The sequence below is a fragment of the Paramisgurnus dabryanus genome, chromosome 22, assembly GCF_030506205.2.
Source record: "Paramisgurnus dabryanus chromosome 22, PD_genome_1.1, whole genome shotgun sequence".
Taxonomy (NCBI): Eukaryota; Metazoa; Chordata; class Actinopteri; order Cypriniformes; family Cobitidae; genus Paramisgurnus; species Paramisgurnus dabryanus.
Window position 1 is genome coordinate 19647685 of NC_133358.1, and position 17336 is coordinate 19665020.

The 17336-nt window shown below is 39.2% G+C and overlaps 1 protein-coding gene across 4 annotated transcripts in view; it reads left to right on the top strand.

Annotated features, from left to right (window-relative positions):
- sulf1 (sulfatase 1) overlaps positions 1-17336 on the top strand; it is a 38368-nt gene that overhangs the window by 18776 nt on the left and 2256 nt on the right. The window contains exons 6-20 of one of the 4 annotated variants that reach the window (XM_065258102.2): positions 1616-1766; positions 1853-2028; positions 2280-2408; positions 2715-2771; positions 3974-4109; positions 7647-7857; positions 8431-8686; positions 9329-9425; positions 9534-9628; positions 10186-10263; positions 12558-12730; positions 12811-12953; positions 13149-13272; positions 16599-16632; positions 17096-17149. In XM_065258102.2, coding sequence (XP_065114174.1) covers positions 1616-1766; positions 1853-2028; positions 2280-2408; positions 2715-2771; positions 3974-4109; positions 7647-7857; positions 8431-8686; positions 9329-9425; positions 9534-9628; positions 10186-10263; positions 12558-12730; positions 12811-12953; positions 13149-13272; positions 16599-16632; positions 17096-17149 — 1914 coding nt within the window. The remainder of the gene's footprint in view (positions 1-1615; positions 1767-1852; positions 2029-2279; positions 2409-2714; positions 2772-3973; positions 4110-7646; positions 7858-8430; positions 8687-9328; positions 9426-9533; positions 9629-10185; positions 10264-12557; positions 12731-12810; positions 12954-13148; positions 13273-16598; positions 16633-17095; positions 17150-17336) is intronic. The other 3 variants (XM_065258103.2, XM_065258100.2, XM_065258101.2) reach the window with 3 other exon arrangements.

The window sequence follows — 17336 nt, forward strand, 5'->3', positions numbered from 1 at the left end:
ATTTATCCTTGAAGTTCAGGCACATGCCAAGCAGGATGATGGAGAGGAGAGATTTTTATGGACCTCACTTTGGTGCCAAGACCTTGTTGGTTTCATTGCACTATCATCAGTCAGACTCGTATTCTGCACATGGTGTTATGGCAATAAGCCAGCTAACTCCAAGTCTTTAGCATCCCAGGCATTTCACAGTCATGTTAAGGACAAGATCCCACTTTTGTCCCTCTACCCTATCTGTTTCTCGCTCCTTATACAGTTTTCAGTTTGTCTTCCTACACAAATTCTTGCCCCTTTACCCATCAATCATGCCATTCACCCTTCAGGTTTTGTGATGTGAGGAATGCATTGTCTTCGAAGACCCTTTGTTATTCGTATCTTTTTTTAGCACATGCTTCGAATTCTGAACAGCTCACACTTGGATACTCTAAGATTCACGTTGACCAACGAGTTGCTCTGAAGCCAAAAGGGTTGCCTGGCAGGTTTTGCCAAGTTAATAAAACAGATGGCAGATGTAGGTTGCATTAAGGGATGTTACTGCAGGGTTTTAGGCGTTACTGTTGGGCCATTTTGAAGCCAAAGTGAGCAAGTGAAATTTGTATTGGTTACACTAACAGCCAAGCATACGCTTCGACATAATTATGGTTTATTTCTGGACCCGCCACAGTGATTATGTAAAAAATCATTTTGGTGCCAGTCTGGAGGTTTGTGGTGGTGTAAGTGATACAAATGATCTAAAATGCTTGAGGGCTGCATAAAATAAGCCCGATCATGAAATGCATTTGGCAGGCACGTGGTGTTAATCCTCATTACCCTGACACTCTACAAATTCGCTTGTTGTGTTTTAGGAATCACATTGAGTCAATGGCAGTTTTGTTGTAAAGTTAATGTGATATGTTGTTCCTGCACCACCACAATTTGCCATAAATACATCATTATGCCGATACCCTACTTATGTTTAGTATATTAGTTTGCCTTACGGTGTGCTCAATGACCTCTTCACCCAGTCAAAGACAGACTGAAGAGAAAAGGGTAGAACACATCAACTCCAAATGGAGTTTTCCTGTTGCCATCATTCATTGACCCCAAGCACGAGAACGCACTGCCTGGAAACCTTTGGTGAAGGGTCTCTTCTGCACAATCCTTCAGCTGTGGAAGGAGCCCAGATGCAATCAACAGGTGGCCATCTCTAGCCTTAGCTCAACAAACAAGTCCACAACCTCCTGTTTGCCCAGCTTTTTATTCTCCACTTCAAATGCAAATGACTTATAGCTCTGTCATTGCTGGACTTATTACAAACTTTATTTTGGGCTGAAGGCTGGGGAAACTATTATTTTTCTTTTGCATGTGCCAACCCTCAAACGATTAAATGCTGCCAAGAAACTCCAAGACTCTCAGCTTGGTGTGAGAAGAGATGGAGCTGAAACCCAAGAAAAACATCTCGCAACAAGAATTAGTACATTTCCGTGGAGGGCGTGTGGGGCGGAGGGGGTGACCGCTCCATTATTGATGCTTGTCAAGTGTGTTATACAACAGATAGCTCCAACAACCACAAGTGCTTACGAAATGGCAGACAGGTGCATGTTTTGCTCACAGTGGCATGTTGTGCTCTTCTGCGCAGAACACCCAGCTATAACTACGCACCAAACATGGACAAGCACTGGATCATGCAGTACACGGGCCCGATGAAGCCAATTCACATGGAGTTCACCAACTTTTTGCACAGGAAGAGGCTCCAGACATTGATGTCTGTAGATGACTCTGTGGAAAAGGTCAGTGGTTTTGTCTTTCTTGCTTTAGACCTCAAATATTCAAAAGGTGACCAGAAATCAAAATTTGTGTTTGTTGTGTCTTTCAGATATATAATACTCTAGTGGAGACTGGAGAACTCGACAATACCTATATCATTTACACAGCCGACCATGGTTACCACATAGGACAGTTTGGTCTGGTAAAGGGGAAGTCCATGCCATATGATTTTGACATCAGAGTACCTTTCTTTGTTAGAGGTCCTAATGTGGAATCAGGGGCCAGGTAAATTCAAGTTATGCCTGAAATTTGTTAAATGCACTATGCATGACATAACAAGGGGTGAGAACTTAAGGGAAGTAAGTGACCATTCACCAACTTTAAAGGAGGGCCAGCTCTTTTGGGTAAATCTCCATTTGTCAAATGTCACTAAGCCCTTCTGGTTTTCACCTCTTGATAACTGCTTTTCCATGCAAGCTACTTAATTTATTTGCAGGTTTATCATCATTATTTTAAAGTCTTTGTTTGTTTTCAAGGAACAAACATCTTGTGCTGAACATAGATCTTGCACCCACAATCCTGGATATTGCAGGCCTGGACACTCCATCAGATATGGATGGAAAATCTATCATGAAACTTCTGGAGCAGGAAAAGACTGGAAACAGGTGAGATGAATCTCTTCCTTAGAAAATGTATTCCTGTAGTCTGAAGAGAAACAGATGATTGTGAAGTATGTCATTTGTGTATTTAAGTAATTTACCCAAGTTGAATGATTCGTGAACATTTGGGGTTCATTTACAAAATGGTATAAGTATGCTGTTAATGCGTTGGGGTTCCTGCCACCCCTGATGGCAAGAAATGTCAAGCAGATTATGATGTCATTAGTCAGGCTAAACTAAACATCTGCTTATGGCACGCAAATAAGCAGAATACTGGGAAAGAAATTAAATATTTGCATTTTCGTTTTTCAGATTCAAACCCAACCGGAAACCTAAGGTCTGGAGGGACACATTCCTCGTGGAGCGGGGGTAAAGCAAACATCTTATCAATCATACTGTAAAATCAATGCAGAATGTGTGAAATAAATAAATTTGAATTGATTTATTTAGTATGCGAGGTTCACCGCGTACAATGCGAATCGTTGTGTTCCAGTATTTTGACAAGAGACTGCCAAAAGATAAAATGTTATGTATTTTAGATTCCACTGTGAAAGTCATTCTAGGTTGTAAGTTATTTTAAAGCATATTTTACGTTTAAATGCAATTTTTTTCGTTGCAAAATTTTAATCCTTTAATTTTTAGTTATTCTTTTATCAAACGTGTCCTCTGAAGCTCAGCTCCTCAGATCTGATGCTGTCGTTGTCAGATAAGTGTCAGTAAAACAAAATGCTGAAGACAGAAACAAATCCTCCCCCTAGGAAAATTATGACATTGCCGAACTTGATATTCGTGCAAAGTGTTTGGTATGTAGGTATGGCTTTGAGAATAAACTCCTTCCCTGAGAGTCATTGCTTCTGGATATCCATCGTGTCTGTAGATAGTTTCTCATGACACGTATCCAAAAATATGCTATAGGTATTTCCAAGGCCCTTTTATCTATTAGACAGACAAGGTTAATTTTGAAATGCGTGGATTTGAAGGCTATTGTGCATTGTGGCGCCCTAACATTCCCCATGTCGCTGAGAAAAGACTGTCAGTTTGTTTAATGCTGAAAAGCCTTAAGCGAAAAACAAAGCGTGGGCTAAATAAAGAAGATTTTTCTCTGAATGGTGCAATCGTAATTGATCAGTACCGGCTGTTGCTGCCGTGACTAAGTGAGTGTTGTGCGTAAAACCAGACCACTGGCTCTAAATGTGTTTACACCAAAATGTCATTAATTCAACCTGTTTTGCACAGTCACGACAACCAAATTTAAGGGAAGTCAGATTTACCACTTCATTTATCAGCTCTGGTGAAATCATGTAGATAGTTCATTTACACTACCAAAATTATTCTCAATTCTTTGTTTATTTTATGACAGGCTGTTTGCAACAACCCTACATTTATGAGTCAAAAGTGAAAAAATCATGGGAAAACGCAGTTATGTTTGTGTCCTGTAAATGTAGAAACTGGGGTCAATTCAATGGCATATCGTCAAATGACTCGCTTCTAACCGGTCGGGTGATCCTAACCTACAGTAAGTGCGTTTATACCACCCAAAGCAACCTTTTTGCACACTTTTGTCATTGCAGCAAAATCCTGCGCAAGAAAGAAGACACCGTAAGCAGCGTGAACACCCCACATAATAACAATCTGCCCAAGTACAAGAAGGTGAAGGAGGTGTGTCAGCAAGCAGAGTTTCAGACGCCCTGCGAACAGCCGGGACAGGTATCGTATCAAATGCACACATCTTTGCAGCTGCCTGTGGTGTAGTACCACAGCCTTGGTCCTATTAATTATTCGTCTGTGCTTCTTTAAGGAAGCTTTTCTTCCTAATATCTCAACCTTATGATTGAACACATTCATTTGCTCTTTTAAGTGAAACCGGAGATTGGGGATTTTAGCCAAAAGCTGAAGTCTTGCGAATGGTGCCACTGCAATTTAAACTGAAATTTACAACAAATTAGGAATAAGTGGAGATTGTATGCAGTGCGCTGATGAAAGAAAGCTACAAGCGGTGCGCCTGGTCTACCAGACCTTCTGTGTTGTGGCAATGAATCTTAGAGCTGAACATTACAAATTGGTACAATTTTAGGTAGCGTAAATGCAGACGGTATTTCAAGGACCGAACTAATGCAAACCAGATTCTTTTTATGGTCAGGTTAAGTGTTCGCCTGCAACACTTTGTCTGGGAAGTTGATTGAATACAGAAAAAGTCTTTTGCGCGGGCTTGGAATAACACATAGGTTTTCGTCTTTTCATCTTAGTCCAGTCACCTGCCAGAACAAAGGTGAAGTGTTCGAGAAAGACGCCTTCCATATTTTATGAATGCATCCAGTGAAAGAAGTCTTAATGCGTCATTAAAGTCAACAAGAAGACAAAATTGACCGTGTTTACTTTAATACATACATTCCTGATCTTATAATGCATGTTATTTAAGTAAAGTCTTTCATTGAAATATAAGAAGGTCCTCTTAAAAGATGAAAAGTGTCTTGCATGTTTTCTTGTAAATTGGCAAATTTTAGCAGACTCTTAATGGATTCTGCCAACAATCTGGTATTTCTGAATGGCCTGATTAGGTTTGTAATACATGTCGAGAGCATTCGGTTAATATCTTTACCTAATTTTTGCCAGTTAAAGGCTTTTGCATATTGCATTATATTGCCTGGTTTCATTCTGCGTGTCCACTTTGCAATTGATTTCAATTGATAACATTACATAAGGTCCTACAGTTTTTCTCATCGAATAGCATGTATTCAGAAATAAGGTGTATAGCAGGTACTGCACAGTATTAAAGGGATACTCCAGACAAATATCATATCCATCCCCTGATTTACTAACCCCCAAGCAATCCAAGATACACATGTCCATCGTCTTTCAGACGAACACATTTGGAGGTATTTTAGTAAATGTCCTTGCTCTTCCAAGCTTTATAATGGAAGAAATCGGGGATCAGGTAACAACTTCTGACTTGAAACCCCAAAAAAGTGCATTCGGCCTTCACAAAGGTAATCCACACCGCTCCTTAAAGGTCTTCTGCGGGTAATCGATGCAATTTTGTAAGAAAAATATCCATATTTTTTACTTTATAAACTATATAATAACTAGCTTCCAGGAACAGCACCATCTTGGACTCACGCAAGAGTTTTAGCGTTGTGAGCTTTGGTTGCCATTGGTACGTTACGCAGTGACTCATGTGAGTCCAAGATTGTGTCATTATAAACTAAAACAAATAGCTTCCAGTAAAGTTTCTTACTAAATTGTATCGATAACCCACAAAAGACCTTTATTTACCACTTGGAGCTGTGTGGATTGCCTTTGTGAAGGATGGATGCACTTTTTTAGGCTTTAAAGTCAGTAGTTGTTTCCTGATCCCAGTTTTCCACTGTTATAAGCTTGGAAAAGCAAAGACATTACCAAAGAAAACTCCAAATGTGTTTGTCTGAAAAATGATGGACATGTGTATCTCGAATTACACGAGAGTGAATAAATCATGGGAAAATTTTTATATTTGGCTGAAGTTTAGCTTGAAGTAAAATGGGTTGCAAATTCAGTTGAGATTTGACTTTGAGACTTTTGATTTGAGATTTATTCAAAAATATTACCGTCAGATGGCGTAAACTCTTGCATAGCTCTGTTTATTTTCATCTAGTTAACAAATTCACTTATCTCTTTCAACCCCTGAATGCATACAAGACACGTAGTATTTGCATGAAATGCACTCTGTGAAAAGATTGTCATGCTTTAGGTGTTAAACACAGGTCTGCCACTTCCAGGTCAAGTCTCGGCATGTGATGCGTATCAGTGCATCTTTCTAAGTTTCTGCTTTCGTCTGATAAAGCACAAAGTCTCGCAGTGATGTTTTAGTGCAATACTGCTGTCCTCCACAGCTTGCAGTAAGGTCAACGAGGCCAGTATGTGTGATTGAAAGTTTATGCCTGTGTACGTTTCTCTGTTTCTTCCCGAGTTTGAGTTGTGTCTCTGTCATTCAAGTAGTAAAGTAGCGAGGCTTTGCATAGTTGGCTGTAACTCTGTTTGCTTATGTCTGTTTGACTAGTGGCTTTTTGGAGCCAGCCTGTGTGTGTGTGTGGATGTGAGAGTCAGGCAAGCTCAATCAATGTTTGTGTGCGTTTGCCCTGCTGTATGTCTGTCTGGATGAACTACACGAGTAGAAATGCTCATGCTAGCTTTGGCTGGCTCGTTTTTTGGTTTATTACCTTGCAAACAAGCGTTGGTCTGCTGTCCATTTTTCTTGAGAGCCTGCAGACAGAAATCTGCCAGCTCGCAGATACGTGAACTCTGTGAGCTTCACAGGGACACGAAGCAAGGCTGTAGCCATTTAAAGGATTAGTCAATTTTCTTAAAAAAAAGTCCAGATAATTTACTCGCCACCATATCATCCAAACTTGTCTTCCTCCGGTCGTGTGACGCATCAGGTCACGGATTACGTACGCGAAACTACGCCCCAGTGTTTACAAGTGTGGAGAAAGAGGACCGTTCCAATGTTGTTGTTGTTGTATGTCAAATGATACTAATTAAATTAATGTCTTTGTGTCAGTTTATTGTTTAATGTGGTTCACAAATGTGCGTTTTATATATGTAACACGTGACCTTTTGACGTCATTACGCTCATCACTCAGCCGGGGAGGAAGATGAGAAGGTGTGGTTTAAAAGTGCATATTCTTTTATTTTTCTTGCCAAAAATGACAATTGTTTCGGCAGATAAGACCCTTATGCCTCGTTTGAGATCATTTAGAGTCCTTTGAAACTGTGATTTTAAACTGCATTTTAACTGTTAGGTGTTGGGGTCCATTAAAGTCCATTAAAAATTAGAAAAATCCTGGAATGTTTTCCTCAAAAAATATAATTTCTTCTCGAGTGAACAAAGAAAGACAACATTTTGGATGACATGGTGGTGAGTAAATTATCTGGATTTTTTTAAAGAAAATGGACTAATCCTTTAATTTGTCTATTAGGTTTACAGTACATTTCTGCTTTATGGGAAAGATATGTGAGGTGGTGGGCCTATTCCACCGTTGATTGTGAATTAATGGGATTACTCCCCGGATTCAAATGTTTGACCGCTGAGCCTTTCATTTTCACCATTCACAGACAAAGGATTAATTTCATTCATAAAGACAGCCCCGGTTATGCAAATGAGGTTGCACGCTAAATGGTTTGCCAGACAAAAAATGTCTCTCGTGCTGAATTCCTCATTACAAGCCTGACTTCACACTAGTTTATTTTACTCTTTTCTCTTTATAGAAATGGCACTGCGTTGAGGAAGTCAGTGGGAAGTGGCGCTTGCAGAAGTGTAAGGGGTCGCTAAAGGAGGGGTCCAAAAAGAGGGCGAGAAGTGTTCGCCCACGACGCTATGACAACAGGGAGAGAGACTGCCGCTGTGGAGACCGATCTTACAAAACGGCCAAGGCGGAGCGACGGGCACACAGACAGTTCGGCCAGAGCGGTGGTCCACGTAAGCACACTTTTATACAAGGCCACCACATTCAGTTAATGTGCAGTGAGTCTGTTGGCTGTTTAAGGCGGTGCTATGAATAGGGCCACTTGCTATAAATTGGGTACAATATGGGGTGTGAAATAGGTCTGTGAAATGAAGTGCTTAACAATTAGAAAATTTCAAAAGCAAGTAAAACTTTCTCATAAGTAATTTGGTATTTAGAGTTGTAATTGGGGTGCATTTTATACTATGATTACGTAACATCTAGTTAATTAAAGGTAGAAATCAAATGTAATTTTTTTTAATGTTTAAAAAATGAGAAGAACATCAAGTTCGTACCTTATTCGTGTCAATATATGCAATTTTTCAATATGAACAGTTTACAAAATTGCATACTGGGCTCCACCTACTGGTGTACCAGTGTATTTCACTGTACGGATACGGTAAATAAATCTGAACTACTCTTTCCAGTGAATCTTTTAAATCCATTCAATAAAATATAATTTCCCACTTTAAAGCGACAGGGACATGTAAAAAAATGTGCAGAAGTAATGTGTATTCATACTGGCTTGTGCTGATGCCCTTCTTCAGGCTACAGACCTCGCTTTGTGCACACACGACCTGCCAGGTCTCTGTCAGTGGAGTTTGAGGGCGAGATCTATGACGTGGACCTGCAAGCTGACGATAAAACCCCCCTTGAGCCTCGACCAATCAGCAAACGGCACTTCGAGCCAGAGGGTGACTTGGATTCAGACTTGGGGCTTGAGTCTAATGATGGCTCAGAGGAGATGCAGTCAGATGACACAAATGCTGTGGGATACCCCAGTTCTCTTAAAGTCACACATAAGTAAGAACTTTAGCTTTCCTAAATGTATGCACTTAGCAGTACAGGAAGTGGCGGCTCGTGACTGCTCATCCGAGGGGCGCTAATTCAAAATATGTGTTCGGAGTGTCGTGTGTTGCTTGTGTTTTCAAAATGTATGTTTGTTGCGTCATGTAAACCATGTGCATCACGTTTTTGTCAAAATAAGTGCCTGCTGCACATGCGTCAAAACTGTTTATGATAAAAGAGATGCTCACGTTCACAATATACACGCAAGACACTCCCTTAACACTAAACTGTGATTACGCATGAGATTATGCGAGTATCTGGCAAACGCGAGCGTCTCTTTTATCATAAACCCTTTAGACGTGTCTGCAGCAGGCACTTATTTTGACAAGACACGTAATGCACATAAGATCACTTGAGGCGCAGAACACATTTTTTGAAATTACGAACCACACACATGGCGGGCTACATGCATGTTACAAACTTCGAAAAAAGAAGTCACCGGCCGCCACTGAGTACAGGACATGGTTTGAAAATGTTTGATAAATGTATGACTTCATCATCGGAGAAGAAAGATTGAATAAAATGTTCCATAAGCTTAGTTTTCCCATTTTTGTGGTCTTGTCAAAATGTGTTATTCCTGTTTTTCTATACTAACAGGTGTTTCATATTAACAAACGACACTGTACGCTGTGAAAGAGAGATTTACCAATCCTCCAGAGCTTGGAAAGACCACAAGAACTTTGTGGACCAGGAGGTAAAGACTATAACAATGTCTGGTGTTTGTTTGAAAGCCTGTTTGACTGTCATTCACGGACTGTTATATAAACAACATAAAACGATGTTTGATATGCTTGCCGCCCAGATTGAACTTCTTCAGGATAAAATGAAGAAACTGCGGGAGGTCAGAGGTCATCTGAAAAGGAGGAAACCAGATGAGTGCGACTGCGGAAAGAAGAGGTCAGTGACTGTCCTAAAATTATAGATGATGTTAATTGATCCCCTGTGTAATGTGACTTGAATTTCTTTGGGGAACATGATAGATCAAACACATTCCATGAACATCTTGTTTTCTTTTAGTCTTGGAAAAGATGTGATGAATATTTTTTGGGTACTTAAATCATTTTTATGCTTCTAGCACTAACAATTTGGTATAAAATAAAGTTATGGTAGAAAATGAAACTTTAATATTTTGTTGGTTTGAGGGTGACACATGTCTGGAAGTCTAAGTATAGTTTGAAATCCTAACACATTTTAGGAATTAACAGGAAATTATATAGGATGTAAAAAGTGACCCGTTTAAAAACGTCGGGGTGCATTTGATGTTAAAATGAGCTATTTTAGCATCCTACAGTCATTTGTATTATGGTACTGCTAGTAGTCAACATCTTAACGGTGAATCCAAATTGAATGCTCCATTTGATTTGTTTTTAATTTGAACTGATATCAAAGGCCTACATGAAGATATTTCAGATATTTCGTTAAATTTAGTGCTGTTGTCTCCTTATTATAACCAGCTATTATAACAAAGTGAGAGAGCAGAAAAACAATCCCGAGCGATTGAAGAATAAGAATGACCACCTCCATCCCTTTAAGTGAGTGATTCGTGTGTGTGTCCTGAATCTTGTCTGTCTCCTCAGTAGTGTCTTCTCGCTGGATTTAACATATTCCTGCATATGCGTTTGATCTCTCTAACATACTGTACGTTTATCAGTGACCATTTTGTTCAAGAATTATGTATGGTGTGTGATGTAGTGAGTTTGGGAGTTCATTGGAGAAATGTTGGAGACATTTTGATTTTAAGATTCCCAGGTACACAAAACCAGTCATAAGTGTATTTTTTTATAAATTGATGTATACATCTCAAAGTTGAATAAATAAGCTTTTCATTGATGTATGGTTTGTTAGGATAGGACAATACTTGGCTTATATACAACTAAATCTGGAATCTGAGGATCCAAAAAATTGAGAATCGCATTTAAAGTTGTCCAAATGAAGTCCTTAGCGACTGCATCTACTAACAAAAATTGTTATATTTTTGGTAGTACATATCTTCATGGAACATGGTCTTTACATAACATCCTAATGATTTTTTTGGCATTAAATTAAAATACAAATTTTGACCCATGTAATGTATTGTTGGCTACTGCTACAAATACACCTGTTCGACTTAAGACTGGTTTTGTGTCCAAGGTCATGTTGGGTCCTGTTGTACATGCATGTGTCAGTGTGTTGATTTTACTCAATCCATAGACCATTTATGATCTTGATTTTGATGTACAAACAATTCCAGAGTTTTTTTTTTTAAATAATAATGCTGAACTGCTGCAATGACGTGAAAATGTGAAAGTGGTAATAGTAAATTTTATCACTTAAAGGGATAGATCACCCAAATATAAACATTGTAATTTACTCACCCTCATGATGTTACAACCCTGTACAAATTTCTTTTTGATGAACACACAGGAAGACATTTTGGGAAATGTTTGTAACCAAACCATTCATTGACCCAATTTACTTCAGACAGAATTATTTTTCCCCATTATGGAAATGAATGGGGTCCACTAATGGTTTGGTTAACAACATTTCTCAAAATATCTTCCTTTGTGTTCATCAGAACAAAGACATTTATACTGGTTTGTAACAACATGAGAGTAAGAAAATGACAATTTACATTTTTGGATGAACTATCCCTTTAAAACTCATCTATGAGCATCATAATAGCACATTTACAAGTTTTTATGATAATAATTTACATAAAATAGCTTGTATGTAACTGTACACCCTTTCCTCATTAGTTTACGCAAATTCATGAATATGCAAATTAGTCCCAATCCCACCAGCTTGGACCATACATGTAAGCATATCAAGACCATGTATATCAGGAGCTCTCATGCAAAATCCGCTAAACGCCTTCTCGGTCAAAAATGAGATAATGACATTGACTGCATGCTCTCGGCACATATTATACGTTCCTCAAATACATTCGCTTGGAATCCACTTAATTCTGGCCACGGGCCATTCAGAACGAGTCTGAGAAAAAAAATGCTAATTTTCAAGAAAACTTTCCAGTAGCAGTTATACCATGGGTTCACACCAGCCGCGTTTGAGGGATCAAATTCGCGTCTAGTTTGCCGCTTAAACATTTTAAGTTTACTCGCTTCATTTGCGCGTGAAATTCTAGTCATCAAGACATTCACGCGTAAATTCGTGTCATGGGAGGGGCTTCTGCAACTCCGCTCGCTTCCTGTAATCACGTCACCACTAGAGCAAGCTCCTGACTGGTTAACGTGGCACGTTTTTCCGCCAAAGTTCAAATGTTTCAACTTGCGCGTTTGCCGCGGCAACACTCATTTCGCGCTATTCGTGCGAACTAAATGGAATCGGGTCTATCGCCCCACGCTAAAAGCCTCAATTGGCGTGGCGAGACCTCATTTTACATTGACTTAACATTGAAATCACTCTCGATTGACCTACCGCGGCTGGTCTGGTTTTGCATCTGAGCTCTTCATATGTATGTAGTTTCAGACACATAACTGCTAAGTCCGGTTGGTAACCAAAATAATTTTAAACAGCGGTTTTGAGACTCTTTAAAAAAACTCTAATTTTATGGAGCAAAAATTTTTTGGAAATAGTCTGCAGTGGTGTTGAATGATGAATTTGCACATGGTTTGCGTATTAAAAACATCACACAGACATATAAACAAGAATAAAAGCTTGATTTTCACCACAAGGGGGGACTTTAAGGGATCATTTCCATCTTCTCATGACTTTTGACCCCATCTGTGTGTAGATTGGCTGGTCTGCTTCCCCCATCTCATTGTGTAATCCACCTGGGATTGAGTTTTCTTTCACTCTGGATCTAATGTTTCTCTCATTTATGCCACAGAGAGACCATGCAGGAAGTCGACAACAAGGCTCAACTCTACAATGAGATCCGCCGTCGGAAGAAAGAGAGGAAGGTGAGGAAGAGGCAGAAGAAAGGCGATGACTGCAGTCTTCCTGGCCTCACCTGCTTCACGCATAATAATGACCACTGGCAGACCGCCCCCTTCTGGAACTGTAAGGAAATGGTGAATGATAAATGAGTCACATTAACCTGTCCATCTAAATATAAAGCAACAATTTATTGTTCTTCACAGTGGGCGGCTTCTGTGCCTGCACAAGCTCCAACAACAACACTTACTGGTGCCTGCGAACCATCAATGACACTCACAACACGCTCTTCTGTGAATTTGCCACTGGATTCCTGGAGTACTTCGACCTCAACAATGATCCTTACCAGGTGAGGATGCCGTATGTTTTTAGTTGGCTTCTACTTTGGTAAACATGATCGGGGAGTCAGAGGTTAGAAGCTGTGAGAAATGATCGAGTCGTGTGTCTTTTTCTCTTAATAAAAAGGGCATAGAAAGTTCACCAGTCATCAAGGTTATTTATGCTCTTTTTACTCGACTCACAAGTGCATCGTATGTTTTTGCAGTTAACAAATGCTGTGTATACTGTGGAGAGAGATGTCCTGAGTCAACTGCATCAACAGCTAATGGAAATGAGAAGCTGTCAGGGTCACAAGCAGTGTAACCCCAAACCTAAGAGTCAAGATACAGGTAACGCTCTTCTTTCTGTGTAAAACGGGAAATGAAACATGCCAGAGTCAGTTGTGTGTCGTCTTTTAGATTTTATTTTTCTAGTTGTTTGGGGATCAAATCTCCAAAAATTAATTTGAATGTGAGAAGTGCTGTGTAATCGGCATCGTATTGTCTAGCATGTTTTATGGTCCGACCTTGGCATAATGCATGAATGGAGTAAATCATGTTGTGCTTTATGGTGTGATCTTTAATGGTGGATGACAGATTTAGTCTCAATCTTTTCATTTTCATCTGTTTCCAAGGTGTTTTCTCTGATTCCAGCAGTGATATCTCATACTTTTGTATTAGCACTTCAGTAAAAATTCAGAAATATGTATTCTGTTATATTTGATGATGTGAAAATCTATGGTATTTTCAACAACTAAAATGATTAAGATATACCGACACATTACTCTTTGGTGTCATTTATTATAGGGTTTAAAATGGGAGTGTTGCTTAACTTGATTTTTGGCCTTTTCTGGGCAGACGCAATACTGGAAGAGGATGTGTCTGTAACATTGGATGTTGGCAGTGTAAATCATTGGGGTTTTCAATCCTCTGAAATCTGTACATAATTTTCTTTTTGGAGAGATTGACTCATCCAGATGACATCACAATAGCAAGAAGAGTAATTGTAGGAACCAGCAGTGACAGCTGCTGTGTCTCATTGTATATTTTGATTTTGATTTAGGTTGTCATGACTGTGTTCAATGACTAAATCAGTGTTTAGGAACTAAAAAATAAGCAAAAGCAAAAATGGCAATTGGGTCATTGTTTATTCATCCTGGTGTCTTTTTTTTCTTTCTTACAATGGACACAAACAGACAGATATGGTGCTTTTAGTAAAACAAATAAGTATGGTGTCAACTTTCCTCCTAAATGTCCTCCTGAATCATTTTATTCAAGAAAATCAGTCATAGAAGTTTGGGCGAGTCTGACAGTTTTTAGTTTTTGAGTTTGTTTTTTTGTGCACACACACATCCATCTTAAGCACTTAGTAGTGAAACACAATATGCATGTTGTACATGTTAGTGTGCATGCATGAGTAACATTCTTGTGTTATTCCTGACTTCATTCAAGACCGTATAACAAATGCCATCATGTCACATTCATTCCTTAACTTCCTTACTATCTGACACATACATCTTTTTCTTAATTAAAACCGGACCATCAGGACTGTCCATCAGAAACTCATTCACCTCAGTCTCTAAATGTGGAGTTCAGATGCAAAACCCTCTAAGTGTGTCTGACATGTTATCTTGTAAATTAGCATTTTTATCAGAGTCTTGCTGGATTCACACCAAATGTTGTAGAGGCAGCAAAAATGCGCTATTCACATGTAGTTGGACGCCTGAACATTTTGAGTTTACTTGCTTCATTTGCGTGTGAAATTCTAGTCATTCGAGAAATTCACGTGAAAATACGTGTCATGGGAGGGGCTTCTGCGACTCCGCTCACTTCCTGTAATCACGTCACTACTAGAGCAAGCTCCTGATAGGGTAACACGCGCGATTTTTCGCCAAAGTTTTCAACTCGGGCGTTTCCCGCAGCAATGCTCAGTTCGCGTTTGTCGCGCGTCAATTTCGAATGAGGCGGATTTGCGTCTACCGCGCTAAACTAACTCACAGGATTTTTACTTTCGCTTGAGTTGAATATTTTCAATTTGCGCAAAGGCGCGTTTTAGGCGAATAGCGCATGCTTTCGTGGCAATAGCGCCACCCAATTCACATCATTCACATCGCCTCACGCGAGGACGCGTCTGATCGTGTCTTTGCATTAACTTTGTAGGTACACTGTAAAAAAATTCCGTAGAAATTACAATGTTGTTGCAGCTGGGTTGCCGTTAATTTACCGTAGATTTAAATTTATGTTATTTAATGGCAAGAGTTTGTTCAAAGTTAAATAAATTTTAAATATTAACAAGTCTTTATCTTTACAGAATAAAACTATACAATAACAGCCTCATGCAAAGCATTCTGGGAACCAGAAATCATCATCAAACTTTTTCTGTTTTTTGCTTCAGATTTTGTATCCCAGAATGTTTTGCTTGATGCTGTTTTTTTAGTTTTACTCTATAAAGACAAAGACTTGTAAATGTTAAATGTTCATTTAACTTTGAACAAAATGTTGCCAGTAAATAACATACATTTAAATCTACGGTAAATTACTGGCAACCCAGCTGCAATTTCTACGGATTTTTTTTACAGTGTAATTTACTCATGCAAATCGTTGAACTTGCGCCTGGTGTGAACGCGGACAAACGTGTCTTTACATTGACTTAACATTGATATCACTCGCTTGACGCCTTTACCGCGGCTGGTGTGAACGTAGCATTATATTTGGGTTCAGTAATTTCACATTAATTGCAATGAAAAGGGTATTATTCATTAACTGATTTTGACACAAATTTGAAATTTCCACATCTTTGGATAAGACATGGTAAACAAACAAGTGCGAAAACAGTAAAAATGCAACTTGAAAAATTGCAAACAATGAAATTCAGAATGTAAGAATGAGGGAACTGTACCACTGAAGGGGCGCTGTAAATCCACGTGACTGCCAGGTTGTTTTCAGGCCCATGTACTCACAGGGGACCAAAGTTTGAGTTTGGTCCACCGTCGTTTTGCACGCAGTCGTTCATCTTTTGTGCTAATAAAAATTATGTGGATTTTAACCATGGGCGTCAGGAGCCAAAAAATGTGGGTGGGTCGGAAACATTAAAGGCGGGGTGCATGATCTCTGAAAGCCAATGTTGATATTTGAAATCACCTGAACAAAGACACCCCTACCCCAATAGAATCTGGACCTTCTTTTGATAGACCCGCCCCACACATGCGCAACCCAGGCAATGATTGGCTACAAGTGTTTTTGTACTCGGCCCGACTCCCTTTTTATAAAAAATCATGCACCCCGCCTTTTAACTGGAGTAGATGCTATTTTCTTGCATTGTGATGCCTTTTTAATTAAACGATTGATTTTGTAGCCTAAAAACTTTATTTACCCATTTATTTACACGAATTGGAGTTTAAAGTATATAGACTCCCATATATCCTGGGATTTGAAGTGAAGGTATTTGATGAACGTGTAGTACATGCCGAGAGCATTCGGTTCGTATCATTCATTTCGGCACTTAGCGGCTTTTGCATCTGAGCTCCTCAAATCTTTCACCACATTTTCATCATATCTCAAATCTATCAGTTCTTCTTAGGAGCTATGGGTTATGCATGAAGAACTGCAATGTGATTGTTTCTGTTTTATCACAATAGTCATATATAACATTGAATTGCTTTTATTTTTCTGATCAGGGAGTAAGGATGGAGGAAGCTTTGATCAACACAGGTATCCACACTTTTTAAATCCCTCACTGTGGCTTTTGAAATAACTGCATGGGCAGCTTGTATCCACTAATATACGCCATTGTTTCATTGAGCTAAGTGTGTGGTTGCATGCTGGGTTGGGCTAACACGAATTCAAGTGCATTTTTAAATCACAGAACGACGCATTTAGAAAAATATATTGTTACTCTACATTGTTTGTTTGTTTCATACAGTGGGTAATTTTTAATTCAGTTATTTAAAATAATGGAAAACAAAATCGAAATACGTTTTCCAATAGTCCAATAATTGAAATCCCTGATCCACTTTTATTCATGTCCCCATCAGATCAAATGTGTATTTTTAAACAGCATCAGTCCACAGAATATCTTATTTCCCACTGCTTCACAACATCAGACTTTATATTGAAGTTTGTCTCGTGCACTCTTGTGTTGACGTTTCTGTGTTTGGCTTTACCTGCTTACCAGGCAACAGCATCATCGAAAATGGTCAAAGTTGAGGAGGCCAAGCCTTTCGTTCCTGTGAGTCTTTAAGACTATATGAAACCATTTCTGTCCTCATTCCACTCTTAAGTAGCTCTCCACACCACACAGTGCACATCTCTGTTAAACCTGAGCTGAATGGCAGTTCTGGTTCAGTGCAGCAGGAATGCACAAGCCATCATCTACTGCTCCGGGAAAACTCATTTCATCCACGCTTCTGTCTCTC